The following is a 24,204-nucleotide window of genomic DNA, read 5'->3' as shown; positions in this document are numbered from 1 at the left end:
GCTCCTGCCCTATATAGAACCTCAGATGAAAGTATGGGGCATTTGAGTTTACTACACAAGGCACCAAAGATATTCATAGATGGCTCCAACAGTTTTCCATGTATTTAGAGGGCCCTGACGGAAGAAAAGGCTATTTCACATTTATCAGTACAGGCCTGTAAGGCAGGTGAGAATCCTGAGGTTAGGTAATTTCTACCACTATTAAGCCTGAATTGGGTCTTTCTTGAGCCCAGTGCCCATGTTCTTTTCTCTCCACCAATGGTTGGTTCTGAAACTACCGATGCTGATTCCACAGGTCTGGAGTGGGACTCAAGACACACGTAAGCTTTACAAGCTCCCCATGTCGTGAATCTGATGCACACCCAAGTCATAGAGCCGTGCTGTCTCTTCAAGTGCCCCGACCAGCATGGAGCAGCTGCTCACTGTACAGGTGGCCGATGAGCCATAGGAGCAGGGCCCTGAACAAGGCAGGAAGGCAGAACCATTTCCCAATATACTGAGCAGCCTTGGTATAAGAAAAATATTACAAAACCATAATCATGATTATGCTTCAATTACTCCAAAATGAGTAAGTGAAAAGAAAAAAGAAAGACAGTTTCAGCTTTTCTAAACTATGATTAAGCCCACAATGATTAAGCACCAGACACAAAGAGTAGAGCGGGAGGAAAAGGTGTGGGAAAGCAAGGAAAAGCGGAGCGCATGCACCCGCCACACTCAGATCCAAGCCACAAAGAAGGGGCGCCTACGGGTCTTGTTCTGCCTGCTCTCTTATGAAATAAATTATTTGGCTAGCTTTTCTACTCTTGATTAACCTCTTACGAGTTATTAGATAGTAACAGTCATTCCTTTGTCCAAAACATCATGCTTAAAATTGCTGGTTTGCAAGAAACTGTACTTTGTAATGACGACATCACTTAACAATGGGATCAACCTTACCCCTCTCCGATACTGCGACGATCTGGAGACCCCAGCAGCCTACACATTACTCTTGCCCCAAATTTAATCTAAACTTAATTAAGTCTTTAGACTTCACTTCTATTTTAGAAAAAATACAGGGTAGAGGATCAAGTTAAACAACATCATGAGAAAAAAAAATTACATAAATCGAGGATGAGGGATATTCTGAGACCACTGGCCTGATCTTTGAAAAGTCAACGTCATGGAGAAGAGAAGAAAAAGATGTGGGGGACTATTCTGGATTGAAAGAAACTAAAGATATACAACAGCTAAATGTAACACAAAACCTCAATTATATCCTAGTTCAAAAAAACACAAAAAACAAAAAAAAAACCCACACCTAACTAAAAAAGTGCGTATGGGGAACAATCAGGAAAACCTGAAAATGGATTGGATGTAAGAAAACATTAGAAAAGGGCTGCCATTTTTATTAGGCACAATAAGGGACCTAATAATTTCAATGATATTGAGGAGATCAATGCCACCCTCGGTGCAGGTGAGTGCCACCATGTCTGCAGCTGGCTTTCGAGTGATTCCACAAAGAAACCAGAACAATCACAGAAGCACAGAGATAAATAAATCAATTATGGTGAAGATAACAATAACAAACATTGAGGAGAGAATATAAAGATGTTCATTCTACCAGTTTTTCAACTTTTCTGTATGTTTGAATTTTTTTTTTTTTTTTTTTTTTGAGACAGAGTCTTGCTCTGTCGCTCAGGCTGGAGAGCAGTGGCATGATCTCAGCTCACTGCAACCTCCGCCTCCTGGTTTCAAGCAATTCTCCTGCCTCAGCCTCCTGAGTAGCTGCGATTACAAGCACCTGCCACCACGCTCAGCTAAGTTTGTATTTTTGGTAGAGACGGGGTTTCACCATGTTGGCCAGGCTAGTCTCGAACTCCTGACCTCAAGTGATCTGCACGCCTCGGCCTACCAAAGTACTAGGACTACAGGCATGAGCCAGTGCGCCTGGCCTGAAATTCTTCATAATTAAATACTGTGGATAAAATGACCATTTTTGTTTATATTAGTAATATGGACCAGGGGTCAGCAAACTGTCTCCGTAAAGGGCCAGGCAGTAAACACTTTAGGCTTTGCAGCCCACCTGGTCACCGTTAAAACTACTCACCTCTGCCACAGTGCTGCAAAAGCCACATGGACAATGCATAAACAAACAAGGGTGGCTGTGTTCACATAAAACTTTATGCTGAAAGACACTGAAATCTGAATTTCAGTCACAAAAATTTGAATTTCCATGTCATAAAATATTACTCTTCTTAGATTTTTTTTTTTCCAACCATTTAAAAATGTAAAACCCATTCTGAACTCAAAGGCTGCAAATTACCAAGTGGTAGACTGGATTTGGCCTATAGGTCTGTTTGCCAAATAGACTTTTTAAAATGCTACTCATTAAGAATGTTTTCTGACCAAACTGTCAAACATTTCTTCATAAATATTACTTTAGTAAGTAACTATTAAAATCACTGTGCTATAAATGCTTCTACAATTAAAATGTTATCAACATAATTTTTTTTTTTTAGGTCTTGCTTTGTCACCCAGGCAGGAGTACAGTTAGTTTCAAGATCACAGCTCACTATAAACTCAAACTCCTGGGCTCAAGCGATCCTCCTGCTTCAGCCCTCAGAGTATCTGGGACTACAGGCATGTGCCACTGCTTCCTGCTAATTTTTTTTATTTTTAGTAGAGACAGGGTCTTGCTGTGTTGACAAGGCTGGTCTTGAACTCCTGGCCTCAAGTGATCCTCCTGCCTCAGGATTATAGGCATGATGGGATTATAGGCGTGAGCCACTGTGCTAGGCCACAATAATCTTCATTAAATAAGTGTTCTAGGTGTTTTTCCCAGAGAGAAACACTTTTAAATTTCATTTAAAAGCACGCTTATTTTTACAATTTTTATGCCATTTTAAATGACAAATCATTTAAATTTTTATCGTGGGGCCAGGGGAGAGCCGGCGTGATGGTGCGCATCTGTAGCCTCAGCTACTCAGGAGGCCTAGGCAGGATTGCTCGAGCCCAGGGGTTCAAGGCTGCAGTCAGCTATAATTGTGCCACTACACTCCAGCTTAGGTGACAAAGTGAAACCCTGTCTCTGAAAAAATAAATAAATACAGACCAGGCGAAAAAATAAAATCAGTATTCCAGAGATGCGTGGTTGAATTATCAGCACCCTCTTAATCCATTTTAAGTCTCTTCCTCAGCAGTCACCTGGGTAACAACACGCACTGCTAACATCAGCCTCCCTTCTCTCCTTGTCCTTGTGATTCCAACCACTGTCATCAGTGGTGGAATTTCAAGAATGGGTTCCTCAATAGTCTGAGCCTGAGTATTTCTCAGAAAGAGTCTTCTTTGCCAAGTACTCACACACTTTGTGGGTTAATAGATCTTTACAGCCATTAAAGGTGGGGGAAGAGATGCACAAAAACTGACCTGAGAAATCAAGTTGCCCACAAGAGTCCACCCTCTAGCCCTGCCTCCTGGAGAAGCTGTTTAGGCACACAGCCTGCGGGGGCCAACAGATTGGCACTCATTTCAGCAGGTGTCTCTTTGGGCTTCTATATTCTTGGTTACAATGGAAAAACTGAGGCAGCCTACCAGTCTCAACAATCCCCGCTACACTGGGCCAGGCGCAAGCACTATTAAACCTTACCAGCATCCTCAAGGTTGAAGCTCTCCCAGTTTAGACCAGCAATGTCCAATGGAAAGAGCATGTGAACCACATATGTGATTTTAAAATTTTTAGTAGCCACATTTTAAAAAATGGTAAAATTAATTTTAATATATTTTACTAATCCAACATGTCTAAAATATTTTCATTTCAACACGTAATTAATAGAAAATTATTAATGATCTATTTTACATCCTTTTTTCATAGAATGTCTTTTAAATCCAATGTATATTTTATATTCACAGTACATGTCAATGCCCATGAGTGGCTAGTGGCTACCAAACTGTACAGCCCAAGGTGAGACTCTTTCTCTCCCCACTCTCTGTGCCCTTCAAACTGTCACTCCCCCAGTCGCACTATCCCTGCTCGTCACCCTTGCCCCAATCTCAGCTCCACCCGGTTTACTCACTTACCTACTTAGCCCAGACCCTGGTGTAGGTCATTTCAATACCCTAACTAGGACCCAGCATCCTCAGCTGCAATCTATTCCTGAACTCACTAGAATTTCACTTTACTCCTATGATTATAATAAAATTCTCTCAACTATCACAGATGAAATGCAAATTATAAAGTCCAGGGTTTCTCATCTTTCTTGGGAGAGCAATGTGCAATTAGAAACAACATGGGCGGCTGGGCACAGTGGCTCACACCTGTAATCCCAGCACCTAGGGAGGCTGAGGCGGGCAGATCACCAGGTCAGGAGTTCGAGATCAGCCTGACCAACATGATGAAATCCTGTCTCTACTAAAAATACAAATATTAGCTGGGCATGGTGGCATGTGCCTGTAATCCCAGCTACTCAGGAGGCTGAGGCAGGAGAATTGCTTGAATCCGGGAGGGGGAGGTTGCCGTGAGCTGAAATTGCGCCACTGCATTCCAGCCTGGGGAACAGAGGGAGACTCTGTCTCAAAAAAAAAAAAGAAAAGAAAAGAAAAAAGAAAAAACAGCATGGGCGCCAGAATCAGGAAGGCTGGGTTCTAATTGAGGCTCTGCCACACACCAGCTGGGTGACCAACCCTGAATGAATTACCCAATTTTTCTGACCCCTTAAGAGGTAAGAAAAAAACAGAAAGAAAGAAAAAAGAAAAAAAAAAAGCCATGGACCACTGACTACACAGTTATAAAAGATTAAATAAGTTTGTATTATAGCATCCGTCATCCAATTGATTAACAGCAGCATGCAATCAATCTAGTTCTTTCCTTCCTGCCCCAACTTCTGTAATCCTTAGTCGTTGCTAAGCAATGCCCACTGAATCTCTTCCATACTTCAAAAACTGTGGGGCCTGGCACTGTCATTCTGTCCATTCCCACCCAGTTTCTCAGCTGGCTCCTCCCCCTCATTCTCCCAAATGAACCAGCTCCTGCTCACTTCTTATCTCACTCCCAGCTTTCCCTATCAGTAATCTCATTCATTCCCACCACTTCTGGGATAATCGCAAAACTTTCTATCTACAGACCTGCTTACCCCAAGACCACATTTTCTATTGGACGCCAGACATGCCTCCCAAGCACAAGTCTGCAGATCAGTTCAGAGCTTGCTGCCTAAGAATCCATTGGGAAGTATGTTAAAAATACACGTTTCTGGCCAGGCACGGTGGCTCACATCTGTAATCTCAGCATTTTGGGAAGTGGAGGCAGGCGGATCACTCGCGGTCAGGAGTTTAAGACCAGCCTGGCCAACATGGTGAAACCCCGTTTCTACTAAAAATATAAAAATCAGCCAGGCGCGGTGGTGCGTGCCTGTAGTCCCATCTACTCGGGAGGCTGAGGCATGAGAATCGCTTGAACCCAGGAGAAGAGGTTGCAACGAGCAGAGATCGTGCCACTGCACTCCAGCCTGGGTGACAGAGCGAGATTCCAACTCAAAAAAAAAAAACAAAAAAAACAAAAAAAACACATTTCTAAGCCCTCTCCATAGACACTATGAGTAAGTACACCTAGTATAAGGTCAAGGGAGCTGTACCTTTAAAGCTGTGCAGATGATTTTGATGGGAAGCCAGATAGTGCCAGATACTGCCACTGTCCTGTCACCTCCTAATCCTCACACGTTAGAAAAAGAAGCCATAATCTTTCCAAACTTGCTCTCTCACCTGTGCTCCCCATCTCAGCTCAGAATATCAGTTACTTCCAAGGCACTTTTGTTCAAAACTAATCTACCCTTTGCACAGTGGGTAGACCTGCCTCTGAAAGCACAGTCGGAACAAGTCCTCTCTTGACAGCACACGGAGCCCAAGACATTTAGCACAACATGCCCAACCCTCCACCACCCGCCACTCTCTGCCTCCCACTTCAGCCTTCCCAGAGCCACCACAGCTCAGGCACACGACACTCCTCCCCACCCCAACCGAGTCCTCTGTGCCCATCATTTTTGGTCATCTTGGACTGCTCTCCCATGAGAATCACCTCAGCCCCCCAACTCCACCTAACCAAATCTCACTTGGCACTCCAGCTCAACGCAAAGCAAAATCTTCTCACTGCTCTGCTCTCGGTGCTCAGGGTAAAAGCTCTCTCTCTCCAGCAAGCTGCCAAAGTACTCTTTGCACAAACGTGATAGGATTTCTCACGCTCTGCCTTACTTCCGTCTATCAGGATGATCTGGGTACCTCTGCCCTCAGAGTAGAAACTATTCTCATTTTTCTCCCATATTCTGAAATTCTTCACAGATTTGCCTTGAATGCATTGTTAAATTTTGAAACCTAACATGTAAATTGCTGAATAGCATACAACTTAGAATTTACAAAACCTATGGCTTCATGAGCCATCTGTGTATTATCAGGCAATCTAGCTTTCTCCAAATCTCTGCCCTGAATTTCCACACACTATTACTAATCACATAAAAGAGCTAAAGAGCACACTAAAACAGCACTTCCCCTGCCTTCTACCTGTATGCTGTTGCCACGTTCCACTAACAGCTGGGCGGGCTGAGCACTGAGTCATTAAGAGCGCCATTTTCTGAATCATCCACACCACTTCCTGCTCTTAATTCTTCTAAGTAAGTTAAATATCCAAGAATTGTGCTGACAAAGCCAAATTCTATCTTAAGAAATAAAAGGGGTTTAAAACCTAAAAAAGTATAGGCTTTTTATTTGTCTCACTGAATGTTCACTACAGAATGCATACCTGAGTTGGGGTAGAGACAAACATCATTAAGGTCATGCTCTGGCTCCAAGGAAGTAAATATTTTTCCCTGAAAATAGCAAGCAAAAACGAATTATTAAAAGTTAAAGAACAACAACTTTGGCAATGTCAAACTGAAGCTGTAACTCAACCATCTACTCCTATGTAAAGAAATAAAATAGCCTAATTCAAATACAAAATTTAAATTCTTAAAAATCTTAGAGAATTTATCTTATCAATTTATCAAAAAATCCCATTTTATAGATGAAGAAACAGGCCTAAGGAGGAGAAGTGACCTGTCCAAAAAAAAAGAAAAATTACAACATTTTAAAGATAATGCCAACATGGCAAGAAAAGATGAAGTCTGAATTATGCATCAACTTTAAAAAAAAATCTCTCATTATCTGTGAAGTGTACCCAGCTTAACTTGTATTGAAAGAAATCAGAAGACGGCTGGGAGCAGTGGCTCACACCTGTAATACCAGCACTTTGGGAGGCTGAGGCATGTAGATCACTTGAGGTCAGGAGTTTAAGACCAGCCTGACCAACATGGTGAAACCCCGACTCTACTAAAAATACAAAAATTAGCCAGGCATCGTAGCCTGCACCTGTAATCCCAGCTACTAGGGAGGCTGAGGCAGAACTGCTTGAACCCAGGAGGTGGAGGTTGTAGTCAGCCAAGATAGCACCACTGCACTCCAGCCTGGGGCAACAGAGTGAGAATCCGTCCAAAAAAAAAAAACAGAAAGAAAGGAAGAAAAGAAAGGAAAGAAAAGAAAGAAAGGAAGGAAGAAAGGAAAGAAAAGAAAGAAAAGAAAGGAAAGGAAAGAAAAGGAAAGAAAGGAAAAGAAAAGAAAAACCAATCAGAGGAGAGAGATGGCCAGCATGGAAAATGAGGACAACACTGCCATGCCTGCACCGCAAGGTTTCCAGGAGGATCAAGTGAGACAATGGATATGAAATACAAAATGAAATCCTACAAATACTTAAGTGTTAGTTACTATGTAGTTAGGGCTAAACCATTTCTATTTTAAGTGTCGGGGGAAAAGTGTTTTATCTTTTAAAAATTAAGAGAAGGAAAGTAAAAGAAAAAGATGCTAAGAAGGTGGGTGTGGAAAAAGGTGATGAGAAAGATAAACAAGGCAAGCAAGTCAGGCAAAACCAAGTAATGTGGGTGTTAGTCAAGAGGAAGTCTTTAGTCATAAGAAACAAAAAAAAATGCCAAAATAAAATTTACTGTAGCAATTACAGTGTGATGATTTCAAGAAGTGATGTTGAAAATTTCTGCCAGCTCTTGCATTTGTAACTCATTATGAGAAGTCTGACACTAGGATGGACCGAGTGCCCACGGCGAAAAAGAGCAGTGTTAGAGCACAGACAAGATGGTTTGTGTCTGATAAAGAACACGGCCAAGTCCTAACCCAAGACTAACAGTCAAATTCACACAGCTACCTCCTGTTCTTCTCAAGTTCCTACTGAAAGAGGAAGGAAAAGAGGGGAAACCAGGAAGCAAAGGGAAAGGAATTATAATGGCATGGAACAACAACGACAAAAAGGTGTCAAAGGTGATAATAATCCACACGATGGAAACTCTGCAGAAGTTAAAGGGTCTGGAAAGATACATCCAGATTGCTAACAGTCTTTCCCTTTGGTTGGATGAAAGCCAGGTCAAGGATAAATAACTTCTACTTTACCAGTGTTTTATGAATTTTTAAGAATAAAAACATGCATTTGTAGTACTAAAAATAAACATTGTTTTAATGTCAATTAGTTTGAATTGACAGAAAAAGAGCAGAGAAAGTTCTGGTCTAAGATCATGAATCTTCCTTAAAAAAGCCCTCAAAATCCTTCAGACTCAAAGCCAACAAAGCAGACAGCATAGACACTTCCTGGGCAATCATCAGGGCAATTCTTCCAAGAATTTAGAAAGACTGAAAGCCTGTCTTTTTCTTTATGTTCTCTGTAACATAAACAAAGTCACCAGAACCTATGAATTAGGTGAGGGCCTCAGGAATGTAGAACACACTTCTGGTCTCCAGGACAGATCAGAGAAAAAAGGAAAAGAAGCCAAGTAAGATCCATACTTCAGGAATTAACAAAATGAAATTTAAAAAACCAAAGTAACAGCCCAGAAAGCCAGAGATTCAACAGGCAGCTGAACTGCGAGGGGCTGCCTGTAGCATGTGTGCCTGAGCACAGGCAGCCCCCATGGAATAGACGGGCACTTGTGCTTAGGCACAAACTGCTCACGCTGATGCACCGTCCACCCAACTTCATCACAAATAGGAATTTTTTAAAAGTGATCTGTTTTTAAACTAAAAATGCTAAGTTTCTAATGAATTAAATGCAAAGAACTCTTAAAAACATAGCTATACTGAATGCATTTTTCCCATTTATTTGATCAACTTTTTACTATTCTCTCAAAATACTTAGGTTTTAAAATGAAAAATGAAAAGCAGAAGACAGATTAAAACCAGCAATGTAGGATTTTGTTACATTTCAAATGACATTTAGAGCTGAGGAGAACGACTATCAAAATATTCTTAAGAAATATAGCTTTTAAGGCCAGGTGAGGTGGCTCTTGCCTGTAATCCTAGCACTTTAGGAGGTCAAGGCAGGCGGATCATTTGAGGCCAGGAGTTCAAGACCAGACTGGCCAACATGATGAAACCCCATCGCTACTAAAAATACAAAAATTAGCTGGGCATGGTGGCGCACACCTGTAATCACAGCTACTCTGAGGCTAAGGCACAAGAATTGCTTGAAACCGGGAGGCGGAGGTTACAGTGAGCTGAGATCATGGCACTGCCCTCCAGCCTGGGCGACAGAGCAAAACTCTGTCTCAAAAAAAAAAAAAAAAAGGAAAAGTATGAATTCGAGATATGTAATAATACCAACATGCATGGAAGGATAATTAGTAGCTCTTAAGACTTTTCCTACGTCTGTGAGGGAATCTCAATATCTAGGGGGTTTCTCGGGTCATAGATCAACTCTTGTAAACCATGATTTTCTCTCTACCTAACTTAACATCTAAAATGCATGCCAATTCTAGATAATCAGAAAATTTCTTAACAGAAAGAAAGCAATCATGAGTATCTTATCTAAATATGGATATTATCTATCCAAAAGTAACCGACCTCCCGCTAAGTTCCCAAATGTATATTCAGCATCTCTTTCTCAATAACCCACATAAAAAAGGCAATGGAGAGGAAAGGATCATTTGGAACACCCGCAAATAAAGAAGCAAGTAATTTCAACCAAAAATACATACGGAGTTCTTATTCCACATCTTGACAATTCGAGAGTCAGCAGACAAAATCAGATCTAATGAATCCTGGAAATGAATGGACTTAATGGGCAGCCCATACTGGTGATCTTTAACTAGCAATGGCTTATCAGATCGAAGGTCATATAATAAAACCTGAAAAAAAAAAATTTCTGTTTAAACAAACTATACATTTTATCTTCAAAGGAAATATTTATAAGTGAGAATAATGGCAGCCATTTGCTTCATTACTTTGTTATGAACACAACGAGCACCCTTACTCAAGGTGCTGAGATTTGAGATTCTTTCCAGAAAGATCTCTTAAATAATCCTTAGAGTACACACTTTATGAATTCAACCCCAAGAGTAATTTGTAAGAGCTACTGAACATACTAAGAAAGGAACAAAAAATGAAAGCCCATAAGAATTTAATTTGTTCAACAAATACATACCAAGGGCCTATGTACCAGGCAGTGTCATAGCAACAGATATAAACAAAAATGAAAGACATAATTAGGAACAGTCCTAGTAGATTCAAGACAGATGGTGGTGACAAGGCTATGACTTCTTGGGAGAAGGGGAAATCTCTTCGGACCCCTGTCATTAGAGGCAAGGAAGCCTGGGAAAGCTCCCCTAGGATTAAGTCCCAGGTGACAGATGCCCTCTAGCCCATGATGACAAAGAAAGTAAATCTTCCAAGGCAGGGTTTCAGACCTCTTGTAGGAGGCAAGTGTACAGGCTCTGCCTTGAAGGAAAGAAAGAAATACTACTCAGACTAGCACTACTAATGCATGTTCTGCTGACCACTCATGGCATGTGCTGTAGTTAATGATGCTATATTAAAAAAAAAAAAAAAAGTTCCTTGAACACACAAATTTTGGAAATATTTATTAAACATATTTCTTGTGTGCAAGAATTCCTGAGAGCCTTCATTAAAAAAGTATTGAAACCCACTGTCAATCTTCAAGAGTAAAAGTCTGGCAGACTCCCAAGACTGTCTGACCACAGAATTCTGTTGCATAGACTCTGAAAAATGCTGTTCCAAACCACTAACAAGAGAATACCTATGGCCAAGCCCGGTGGCTCACACCCGTAATCCCCACACTTTGTGAGGCCAAGGTGGGGGGATCGCCTGAGTCCAGGAATTCAAGACCAGCTTGGGCAACATAGTGAGACCTGTCTCTACAAAAAGTCAAAAAATTAGCCAGGTGTGGTGGTGCAGGCCTGTCCCACTGCAGCTCTAAGTCCACAGCACCGCAGACTGACCAAGGCAAGAGTCAAGATTTCTCAAGGTGTGGAAGAATCCAGCATCCTGGCATACCCTCTGGTCTGGTCTCATTTTCTGTTCCTGCAGTGTATTTCTCATGACACATACACATACCACTGAAATACCAACTTACATGTGAAGTTTCCAAATTAAACATATTTACCTGCCCTGTGGTTGTTCCAACTGCCATGGTCAAGGCACCATTAAATTTCAAAGCCGAGATTGTTGGTAAACTGTTTATCCTGAAAAGCAAAATATTCATGCTTCATGAATATACGGCCAAACCTCCTTCCAAGTAACAAGTTCATTATTAGTCTTCGCTTCAAATCTAATGGGGGGAAATCACATTTCTAGCCTTCTGTTTAAAAGGTAACTGCAGCCTGGTAGATAACTCACACCTGTAATCCCAGCACTTAGGGAGGCTGAGTTGGGAGGATTTCTTGAGGCCAAGAATTCAAGACCAGCTTGGGTAACACAGTGAGACACCATCTCTTCAAAAAATTAATAAAAAAAAAAATAGCCAGTTGTGGTGGCACACACCTGTTGTCCCAGCTACTTGGGTGGCTGAGGCAAGAGATTGCTTGAGCCTGGGAGGTCAAGGCTGCAGTGAGCTGTGATCATTCTACTGCGCTCCAACTGGGACAACAGAGCAAGACCCTGTCTCAAAAATAGTAAGTAAATGGTAATTGTATTCAAACTTTCATTATCAAAATAAAGTTATACTTTATATACAAAATGTAATCTACTTCTTTCTTCCATTTTAATTAAGCCAGAATAAGGCATTTATAGAAACATCCCCTTTTATACTTAAGAAGAAATAGTTTTGTTTGGACATGGGTACACCATTTCCACTTTAAAATTAGCCAAGTTCAGCTAAAATAAAAGACGAATCCTCAAATGGGGACCCTAGAGCCTCTGAAAGTACCAAAGACAGAGTGAATGCTATGGCCACGACTCTAGAATATGCTTCTCACATACCAACCAAGCCAATCAGCACCAAAAGCAATGACCTCCAGTGGAAAGAGTGCTAGGCGATGAGTCAGAAGTGGACAATATTGCTATCAATCCTATCATCCACATGCCCTTGGCCCAGGACCTAGAGTCCTGGCTGTTGGCTGTCAGCATCATCAGGTCTCTTCTGCCACCTAGAGCCTGAGCCTGTAACTGCGCTGGGGCACCTGTGGGAACCTCGAAGCCTCATATGCACAGCAACTTTAGTCACTCACTCTTCAAATTATACTTAATCACTTCTTTCAATACAGTGATATATTTCTCTACTTATTCCTTTGTCACTTTCTTCATATTTTTTTTTGGAGACAGGGTTTAACTCCCGTCGCCCAGGCTGGAGTGCAGTGGCATGATCTCGGCTCACTGCAACCTTCACCTTCCGGTTCAAGCTATTCTCCTGCGTAGCTCGGACTACAGATGTGCGCTGCCACTCCCAGCTAATTTTTTATTTTTTTGTAGAGATGGGTTTCACCATGTTGCCCAGGCTGGTATTGAACTCCTGACCTCAAGTGATCTGCCCGCCTTGGCCTCCCAAAGTGCTGAGATTACAGGTGTGAGCCACCACACCTGGCCCATATATGTTCTTATTGAGTTTTACAAATTTTGTTGTTATTAGAATGTTTTTCCATTTATAACCTTTTTAACTGGATAGTGCTAATAAATAACAAGGTCACTGATTTTTGAACATTTTATAACCAATTTATTTAACTGTTATATTAGTTCTTACAGATTTTCAGTTATTCTCCTGAGTTTCTCAGGCACAGAAACTTATGTCATCTGGAAATGACAGCTTGCTTCCCCTATCCAACAGTAACACTTATTGCCTTCTCATATTGTGTTGGTTCCACCTAGAAATGACAGCTTATGAGGTTTGTAGGGAAAACAAACAAAAAAAAGCAAAGCATTAAAAAAAAAAAAAAAGTAAAATTACCTAAAACCAAATCAGAAAAAAAAACCCTGGTTTTAACACTCGGGTATATATCCAGCCTTCTATGACTATGTTTGTGTTCATTGTTTTTCTGATAACAATGTGGTAACACTTTATTTATTTGTTTGTTTGTTTGTGATGGAGTTTTGCTCTTGTTGCCCAGGTTGGAGTGCAATGGCATGATCTCGGTTCACTGCAACCTCCGCCTCCTGGGTTCAAGTGATTCTCCTGCCTCAGCCTCCCAAGTACTTGGGATTACAGGCATGCGCCACCATGCCCAGCTAATTTTGTATTTTTATTAGAGACAGGGTTTCTCCATGTTGGTCAGGCTGGTCTCAAACTCCCGACCTCAGGTAATCCACCTGCTTCAGCCTCCCAAAGTGCTGAGATTACAGGCATGAGCCACCGTGCCCAGCCTATTTATTTATTTATTTTTGAGATGGAGTCTTGCTCTGTTGCCCAGGCTGGAGTACAGTGGGGCGATCTCGACTCACTGCAACCTCCGCCTCCCGGGTTCAGGCGATTCTCCTGCCTCAGCCTCCCAAGTACTTGGAATTACAGGCATGCGCCACCACGCCCAGCTAATTTTGTATTTTTAGTAGAGATAGGGTTTCACCATGTTGGCCAGGCTAGTCTTGAACTCCTAACCTCAAGTGATCCTCCAGCTTCGGCCTTTCAAAGTGCTGGGATTACAGGCACGAGCCACCGTGTCTGGTCTATATTAGTTCTTATAGATTTTCAGTTACTCCCCTGAGATTCTCAGGCAGAGAAACTTATATCATCTGCAAATAATGACAGCCTGCTTCCCCTAACCAACACACACTTACGGCTTTCTCATATTGTATTGGCTCCACCTAGAAGTGACAGCTTCTAAGGTTTGTAGGGAAAACAAAAACAAAAAAGCTAAGCACTAAAAAAAAAATTAAAAAATAAAATTACTTAAAACCAAATCAGAAAACAAACAAACAAACCCTAGTTTTTACATTCTGGTATACACCCAGCCTTCTTCCTATGACTATACTTGTGTTCACTGTTTTTCTGATAACAATGTGGTAACACTCTATAGGCAACAATATGGCTCGCTTTTCCATTGACAGGCGCATTTGGACCACCTTTTCCTAGTAATAAATATGCTTCTGCAACATAATTCCTAAAGGCTGAATAACATGTATGCCATTGACGAATATTTTTCTTCTCTGTAAAATAAATACAATAACAGTGCCTATAGCAAAGGGCTGTCATATTAAATAAGTTAATATATATAAAGAACTTAGACCCAGTACCTGGCAAATAGAAAGCACTGTCAGCCAGCTATTATTTCTACTAAGCTTTATTTAATCAATATCCTCAGGCTCTTTCTAAGACTTATTATTAGCAGTGCTGTGATGGACGTCCCAGGCTGAGGAAAGCGAGCAATGTATGCTCTGGGCATGCAGGCAGACATTTAACCTGAGGTTATGTTTTCTGCAGGGCAGAAATTTAGCAATGTACCAAAAACCTTCAAAATATGTATGCTATTTAATCCAGAAATTCAGGTTCTAGGTATCTTTTTCCAGGAAATAATCATAAAACTGTAAATGGATGTATAATGGTGAAAACTCTTCTGATTGTGTTAAATGTAGAAATTAGGCAAACAGGAACAAGAAAATATTTAAAAAACACTTGCTTCCTTCCACCTTAGAATTCAAAGCACACCTCTGTGGACTTTGTGGTGGACTCCTGGTTCTATCACTAGATTCTACAAAATTGGAATATAAATTCCTGTAGTGTAATTGTTTTAATAAAATTGTACAGCAACTAAAGAAATAAGGCCTTCTGTATAGTATTTTGGAAAGAAATTCCATCTGGCTTACTCACTAGTGAGCTTTTATAGGAGAGGATCTTTATGAAAAACAATCATGGAAAGTACAATTTCAGATATCCTGTAGCAATTTATTTGAATTTAATATAGATACATTACTTAAATTAAAAGTTGATGAACATTTACATTGCAAATTAATTTCTACTTACTCTGAATCTGCTGTGACACTGTTTAAGGCACAGTCTAACAGGCCAACTCTGTTTCGAGTTCTTGGGTCCCAGCACTCCACTCTACCCTAAGCAAATGAAAAACAATTTTAAATAAAAGCTGTAGAAGGCCGGGCATGGTGGCTCATGCCTGTAATCCCAGTACTTTGGGAGGCCGAGGTGGGCTGATCACCTGAAGCCAGGAGTTTGAGACCAGTCTGACTAACACGGCGAAACCCCGCTTCTACTAAAAATACAAAAAATTAGCTGGGTATGTGGGGCACGCCTGTAATCCCAGCTACTTGGGAGGCTAAGGCAGAAGAACTGCTTGAACCCGGGAGGTAGAGGTTGCAGTGAGCCGAGATTGTGCCACTGCACACCAGTCTGAGCGACAGAGCGAGACTCCGTCTCAAAAAAAAAAAAAAAAGCTGCTAAGAAATCCTTAAAACACATACAAAAATAAACCACATTGTTTATTTCACAGAAAAAGTCCTTATTTTTAAGAAATCCATTTTAAAGTATTTAGGGAAGAAATATCATAATGTCTGCAACTTATTTTCGAAAGGTTCAAAAAACATTTTTAATACATGTACATTTTTATAGGAAAAGAAAATGCAAAATATATATGTTATCACTAAACTTTTACAAAGATGTGAACTTTTTAAAAATAAAAAGCTGGGGAAAATTTTTTTTTTAATGAAAAGAAGAATCCCGGCCAGGCACGGTGGCCACACCTGTAATCCCAGCACTTTGGGAGGCCAAGATGGGCAGATCACAAGGTCAGGAGATCGAGATCATCCTGGCTAACACAGTGAAACCCCGTCTCTACTAAAAAATACAAAAAATTAGCCGGGCGTGGTGGCGGGCGCTTGTAGTCCCAGCTACTCGGGAGCCTGAGGCAAGAGAATCACTTGAATCTGGGACATTGCAGTGAGCCGAGTCCAGCCTGGGAAACAAAGCAAGACTCCGTCTCAAAAAAAACAGAATGGAGAAACTGTAGTACGTCCATTTAAACTGAATATTAGCCATTACGAAGAATGATGTGAATATATATGTACTAGAATTGTGTCCACAAAAAAGCAATTTATTTTTTTAAATGAGGGGTTGTTGTTTGTGTGTTTGAGACAAGGTCTTGTTCAGTCGCTCAGCTGGAGTGCAGAGCACAATCACAGCGTATTGCAGCCTCCACCTTGTGGGCTCAATCCATCCTCTCACCTCAGCTTCCCCAGTAGCTGCGTCTATGATACGCACCACGTCTGTCTAATTTTTGGATTACTGGTAGAGAAGAGGTGTTGCCATGTTGCCCAGGCTGGTCTCGAACTCCTGGACTCAAGCGTTCCACCCACTCGCACTTCCAAAGAGCTGGGATGACAGATGTGAGCCACCATACCTAGCCATCATTTGTGTTTTTAAAAAAATGCTTGTGCAAACAGAAAAACCTGAGAGGATACAGAGCAAATTATTAACAATGTTTACCTAAGGAAACAGGAATAGGACAGGGCGGAAGGGAATTACACTTTTCACTTTGTATTCTTGTCTATCATTTGATTTTGTAATGACAAAACAAAAACATAAACAAAGGTGTTTTAAGACTGTTTAATATATTAACTACCTTAAAAGCAAAACCTTGAATATACTTAGGAGGTTCTGACCTCATTAATCTTTTAATATTATTACAAGTATGTATGTTGCAAAGCTGAATAAAGGAAGGGAAACCTTTTTAAACTACAGCAGGTAATTCCAAATGGTCTAGTCTTCTGTGTCTTCTGAAAATGAGTTAATAAACTTTATGGACATAAAAAAGAAAAGCTGAGTTCCAAAAACACAAAATGGGTATGCAGATAACTTCCAGCGTAAATACAAAATGTATTTTTAAGCACACTGATTTTCTATTACCTAAATTTGAATATTTCCATTGTAAAACCTCCACTCTTAGGCACTTCAAAAAGCACAAAATGCAAACATTTAGTTTGACAACAATATTATGATAACTAAGAACTAAAGAAGAAACTAAAATCTGAGATATAATATCAAAATCAATGTAAAATGAATTTGTTAAGCCTGATCTGACTATGCTTATGAAACTGCAAGCTGCTAATAATCAAGGAATTTCAGGAAGCCCAGTCTTTGGGCATCCCTACCTCCTACCCCTTCAACATGTCCTAGGCTGGTCTTAAACCAGCTGCTGGAAGAGCAGCACGTTCTAATACATAACTTCTCTTAGAGAGCACATTGCCTGGTGTCTAGCCTAGACTGCCCTGTAAGGACCCTAAAAACTATTTTCTCAGAGAAACTCTTGTAAAATTTCCCCTTGATAATCTCAAGTAACCTGACTACCAAGAGAAAGCTTGATTTAGACATAACAGTATTCAAACACATTCAACATAGTTTTACATAATATCTGTCAGATCAAACTCAGTGTCCCATTTCAAATATTAATCTTTTTTTAAAATACAACTTCAGCTTCTATGTTAGACTCTGGGGGTACGTGCAGGTTTGTTACACTGGTATATTGCATAATGCTGAGGTTTGCAGTATGACTGATCCCGTCACCCAGGCAGTGAGCACAGTAGCCAACAGTTAGTTTTCAACCCTTGCCTCCCTCCCTCCCTTCCCCATCCAGTAATCCCCAGTGTCTAGTGTTGTCATCTTTATGGCCATGAGCACCCAATGGTTAGCTCCCACTCGTAAGTGAGAACATGCAGTATTTGGTTTTCTGTTCCTGTCTTAATTCACTTAGGGTAACAGCCTCCAGCTGTATCCATGTTGCTGCAAAGAACATGCTTTCATTCTTTTTTGTGGCTGCATTAATCTCTCAACATAAAAATAATTTGAGTAAAAAAAAAAAACCATTAATTGCATCCATATGAAACTGGTTTAATAAATTATAGTACAAACAACAGAATGCTATCTGTAAACCATCATTTTTTTTTGAGACGGAGTCTCGCTCTGTCACCCAGGCGGGAGTGCAGTAGCCCAATCTTCGTTCACTGCAACCTCCGCCCCTCCTGCCTCAGCCTCCCAAGTAGCTGGTATTACAGGTGTGTGCCACCACACACGGCTAATTTTTGTATTTTTAGTAGAGACGGTGTTTCGCCATATTGGCCAGGCTGGTCTCAAACTCCTGATCTCAAGTGATCTGCCTGCCTTGGCCTCCCAAAGTGCTAGGATTAGTGAGCCACTGTGCCTGGCCTGTAAATTTTTTTTTAATTAGTTTAGCATTGTAAGTAATTATAAATACCAATAAGATGTATATTATATGCTGTTATGTCTTAAAAAAAAAAGCAAATGGAGAACTACAGTAGAAAACAATTTCAGTTTGGTAAACCACTTTAAAAAATATGTATGTACACATATGCATATTGGCATATAGCACTTAGGAAAAAATCTGGAAGGATACTACTCCAAACCATTCAAGTGTTACCTCTGGGGTGTAGGATTTGGTGACTTGGAAGGTATAAAAGGGCACTTTTTAAAATTACATGCTTCTGACATATTTGCATTTTTTAAAACTATGAATATTTATCATTGTTTCAAGTGAAAAATGCAAATCTACAAAAAATTATTGGTAAGTGTGAAGGACATCGATTCAAAGATATTATCATTTAAAAGAAAAATGTTGTGTACATTCATCTCAATATTTACTGAATGCTACCCTACAGGATGTTCAAGCTATCACCTCATTATCATCCTACTCTAAGGAATCAAGCAACTCAGTCTTCAAATAAAAATTCCAATCAAATATAAAACAAATATTCTAAAAAATAAAGTCAACATATGCTTACCTCTATGGTTCCTGTGGCAAACAAGCCATGCACTGAATTTATGTCACAAACATTATTCTCCCTAACACAGGAAAGCAGTAAGAAAGAATTAGTTAGCACCCACTTTAGTAGGGAAGGAATATTAAATAAATAAACAGTCAACCCAAATTCTGAGGAGAAAGAAGACACACAGATTCTCTCTTACTAATCTGCAAATGGAAAACACCAAGGTATGAAAGGGTTAAGTGCTTGGCTCAGTCACTGGAGTTTCTGATCCCCAGGGTGATACTCTACCTGCTAGGTGACAAACAAGGAAGGACTTCCTTCTGAAATACTATTCCACTACCATGAGAAGAAAGGGTCACTCTCTTTTTCAAGGTATTTTCTTCCAAGGCAGGTACCATTCTTAAAAGAACACACGCTATCACCATGACAATCCTGAGCCTTGACAGACTTGTCCTGGGCACATAATTCTAAGTCTCATTTTCTTGCTCTGTAAAATGGATATTTCACCTACCTCAGGGGGTTGTTATGGGGATTAAATGAAAAAGACTGCAAAGTGTTCAGCAGTATCTGGAGTACAGAGGACACTCAATATAATGCATTTGTGAAGTTACTACTACAAGTTTTTTTTTAAATAAAAATAAAAGCATTTCTAGCCAGTGTGAAATAAAAAAAATTGGAGTTTAGTTGGTTCTTATCACAACATGTTCACCTAACCTTTAAAAATCCTCTCAAAGCAATAAGAAAAATTCAGCAAGCTCTTCATATACACAGTGTGAAGTAATCCAGCTTCCACCCTTGACTAGTTGTGTGGCCTTGGGCAAACTACTTACCTCTCTGAGCCTCAGCTGCCCTATCTGTAAAATGGTACTTACCACAAAAATCTGTTCTGTTTAAAATGAGTTAATAAAGGTAAAATGACTGAATAACACCTGGCACAAAGTGCTTTCCTACTGTGTTTATCACTATTATTTGTTGTGATGATGATGATGATGGATTCATTCCTAAAAATTTTTGCTGCATAATACATATGTGTAGACTATAACATATGATAAAAGGAAACCTTTAAAAACCTTAAATGTCCACTAGCAAAGCATAAAAATTTAAAAATGGCACTCCAAATTAATTCAAAATTTCTCCACAGGAGAAAATATCACAAAACAAAACCATGAATGTAAATTTAAAGAACACTACAGGTAATAATAATAAACTGTGTATTTTTAACTGACTTAAAGTTGAGTAGATGAAAAAAAGCTTTTATTTATTTTTATAGTAATCACCATATCTTTCAGTGAATTTTCTGTCTAAGAATAAATTCAACAGTACTTTTTAACTAAGTTGCTGGGAGTTTTGCTTAATTGCAATATTTTATGTTACTTGTTAACAAACTGAGCATCTGGCTCCACCTCCTGGTCAAAATGTATATAGCAGAATTACTAAAACAATACTCACGCAGCATCAGTTTGTAGAGGATTTAGGTATCGTCCTTGTTCTAAGTTTAACCTATAAACTTCAGAACTGTAAAGTAATAAAGTAAGTTAAAAACCTGCTAAGCTACAATGAAACTTTAAGTAAATATAAATTTTATAAATATATATATCACTCATAAGCCATCACTTTCTTTTGTAAAACTGATACAAAAATGTATTCTAAATCTGAAAAATATCCACTTTATGAATTTGTTCATGTATAAAAGTGATTTAAACCACTCATGTGCCAAGGAAATATTATGAAGTCATTACGTAGAATACTATTTACAAATAAGATGGAGAATACAAGATCCAAAAGTACATGTAATGTATCTACATATGTATATAAGAAAGGACTAGAAGGAAATATAATAAGGATTCTCTTTGGGTGGTGTAATTATGGCTGAATTTTTTCTTTTTTTTGTTTTTTTTGTTTTTGATACGGGGTTTTGCTCTTATTGCCCAGGCTGGAGTGCAATAGCGCAATCTCAGCTCACAGGCACCCGTCACTACATCCAGCTAATTTTTTGTATTTTTAGTAGAGACAGGGTTTCACCATGTTGGCCAGGTTGGTCTTGAACTCCTGACCTCAGGTGATCTGCCCACCTCAGCCTCCCAAAGTGCTGGATTACAAGCATGAGCCATCGTGCCCAGCCTGAATTTTTTCTTTTCTATATTTTCCCAATTTTCTAAAACGGGTATGTATTTGTGTATATATATATATTTTATGTATTTTTCATATATATATATATATACACACACACACACACACACACATACACACACACACATAATAGCCACCAGCCAAATACCTGGTCAAATGCTACCTTTTGATGACCATAAAAATAACACAGGGCTGGGTGGTGGTGGCTCACGCCTGTAATCCCAACACTTTGGGAGGCTGAGGTGGGCGGATCACGAGGTGAAGAGATCGAGACCATCCTTGCCAATATGGTGAAACCCTGTCTCTACTAAAAATACACAAATTACCTGCGCGTGGTGGTGCATGCCTGTAATCCCAGCTACTCGGGAGGCTGGGGCAGGAGAATCGCTTGAATCTGGGAGGTGGAGGTTACAGTGAGTGGAGATTACACCACTGCACTCCAGCCTGGCGACAGAGCGAGACTCCATCTCAAATAATAATAATAATAATAATAATAATAATAATAATATAGGCCAGGTACAGTAGTTCACACCTGTAATCCCAACATTTTGTGAGGCCAAAGCAAGAGGATCATTTGAGCCCAGGAGTTCAAGACCAGCCTGGGAAATATTGTGAGACCCCATCTTTATAAAAAACTAATAATAAAACCAAAAAGGTACTTAGAATAAAAAGTTTTCAAATACTGTGCAATAGAGCTAAGAAACTGATTTTATCAACTAGATTATACATGTATATCTCCAAATTTAGCACCATACTAACAGAAGCCAAAGATATAACTCCTAAATGAGTCAGTCATGTAGGAATTATACACCTTAACTTTAAGCAACTTAAAAGCAAAGATCATGTCTTATTCTTCTTTAAAGAAATTAGTCCTTCAAATACTGCTGTATTTTCAGGCGATAAAAAGGGATGTTTCTATTGAAATTGTACTAAATTTTTACCAACAATTTATCTCATTAAATATTGTAGATAAATTGCTAATACTAATAGCCAAAAAGATACACTAATTGCTTTGTTAAAAACAAAACAAAACAAAAAAAACAGGGCCGGGCACCATGGCTCATGTCTGTACTCCCAGCACTTTGGGAGGCTGAGGTGGGTGGATCACCTGAGGTCAGGAGTTCGAGACCAGCCTGGCCAACAAGGTGAAACATCGCCTTTACTAAAAATACAAAAATAGCTGGGCATGGTGGTGGGCGCCCATAGTCTCAGCTACTCTGGAGGCTGGGGCAGGAGAATCACTTGAACCTGGGAGGCAGAGGTTGCAGTGAGCCAAGATCGTACCACTGCACTCCAGCCTGGGTGACAGAGTGAGACTCCCTCTCAAAAAAACAAAACAAAACAAAACAAAAAAACATGGGTAGTGGTGTTCTAAAGTTATGACATCTGTCCTAATTAGTTTCTTAAATACATTTACTACTTAATGGTTTTGAAACAACTGTTTTTTAAATTTTTGAAAATTTGCTAATAAACTTTTGTTCAGAATTTAGCAGACTGTTTAATGTAGGACATCAACTACATAATGAAAGATGCTTTAAATGCTTTTGTCATTTCATGCAAATCAAATTAAATCAAACTATCAAATTACCAAAAATAATAACAATAAAGCCCTCTCCTAATTTTTTTAAACTAGAGTCCATAACCACATATGACCTATTAATCACAAAGTGATCAGATAGAAACTGATTACTGACATGAAGCAAACTTAAGGTAGAGACAAAAGTCTAGAAGATAAACAGATAAATAAAACAATACTATGTCTCATAAATTGTGGCAACCGGGCTAAACTGAAAAGGCTCACACATTTCCCATCAGTATTTCCCAATGAGGCAGATAACTATCACAGATATTTTTAACATTAGAAAATATTGTATTAAGCAAAACAACAGTTGTTAAAACAGTATATGGTACTTATAAGTAAACCAATATGTAGAAAATAGAATTTTTTGCCTATCCTGTTTTCTTTTTTTTTTTTTTTACAAGAGCCACATATCACTTTTTTATTAAAGCAAGTTATCTAAACAGAGAAAATGTACAAGAAATTTAGGAACAGAAGTTGGTTGTTTTAGGAGATGAAAAGGAGAAAAAGGGACTGGATCCAATACCTTGCACCAACAAAGTACAAGTCACAGGATGGATAGTGGTAAGAGAAATCTCTCCCGAACTTTGGTATTCTGGTTTTGTAGTAAAAACCTGATTGCGAATGAAATTCAATGTATCTATCATTATGTAAGAAGACAATCTGAAAATAAAACAAAAAAATTAGTTTGCTTAGGTTTCTAGTTAGGTGTTTACTTCATTATCACTAAAAAACTGGCAAACCAAGGAAAACTCTTACCTCTCTCTCACTTTCTGTATCTAAACACACATGTCCATGCACACACTCTCCACTGGGATTAAGAATGAAAACTCTCCATTGGCTCCTTAATGCCCTCCTGTATCCTGATAGCTTTTCTGCAAACCTTACATACTAATTAAAGACTTGAAACAAACGCCCTTCATTTATGTGGCACCAGCATGTCATAACATAGAGCACTCTCATGGTACCCTCAACGATCAGTTCCCTCTTTCACTTGGGAACACATTTAAATAATCCTGGCCGGGCATGGTGGCTCACACCTGTAATCCCAGCACTGTGGGAGGACGAGGCGGGTGGGTCACCTGAGGTAGGGAGTTTGAGTCTAGCCTGACCAACATGGAGAAACCCCGTCTCTACTAAAAATACAAAATTAGCTGGGCATGGTGGCGCATGCCTGTAATCCTAGCTACTCAGGAGGCTGAGTTAGGAGAATCGCTTGAACACGGGAGGCAGAGGATGCAGTGACCCGAGATTGTACCATTGAACTCCAGCCTGGGAAACAAGAGTGAAACTCTGTCTCAAAAAATAAAAAAAACAAAAAATAATAATAATCCCACCATTATCACACAAGTTATGAAAAACTCCTTGTATACATTTGACTTTAGTGTACTAAAGGGGTACCCTAAACATCAACAGATGGTATTTAAAGGCAAACTTGTCAGTATTTAGAGAAAATACATTCTAAAATTACATGTTCCAAAACGTATAAT

General features: G+C 39.6%; 1 protein-coding gene across 1 annotated transcript in view; it reads right to left on the bottom strand.

Moving 5' to 3' along the window:
* NOL10 (nucleolar protein 10) overlaps positions 1-24,204 on the bottom strand; it is a 121,296-nt gene that overhangs the window by 78,455 nt on the left and 18,637 nt on the right. Inside the window, exons 6-12 of the mRNA XM_002812290.5 lie at positions 23,241-23,377; positions 20,455-20,520; positions 19,021-19,081; positions 15,239-15,324; positions 11,456-11,534; positions 10,032-10,181; positions 6,764-6,830 (exon numbers count right to left, since the gene is read on the bottom strand). Coding sequence (XP_002812336.2) covers positions 6,764-6,830; positions 10,032-10,181; positions 11,456-11,534; positions 15,239-15,324; positions 19,021-19,081; positions 20,455-20,520; positions 23,241-23,377 — 646 coding nt within the window. The remainder of the gene's footprint in view (positions 1-6,763; positions 6,831-10,031; positions 10,182-11,455; positions 11,535-15,238; positions 15,325-19,020; positions 19,082-20,454; positions 20,521-23,240; positions 23,378-24,204) is intronic.

This window comes from Pongo abelii, chromosome 12, assembly GCF_028885655.2.
Source record: "Pongo abelii isolate AG06213 chromosome 12, NHGRI_mPonAbe1-v2.0_pri, whole genome shotgun sequence".
Taxonomy (NCBI): Eukaryota; Metazoa; Chordata; class Mammalia; order Primates; family Hominidae; genus Pongo; species Pongo abelii.
This window is presented reverse-complemented; position numbering and strand designations above follow the sequence as displayed.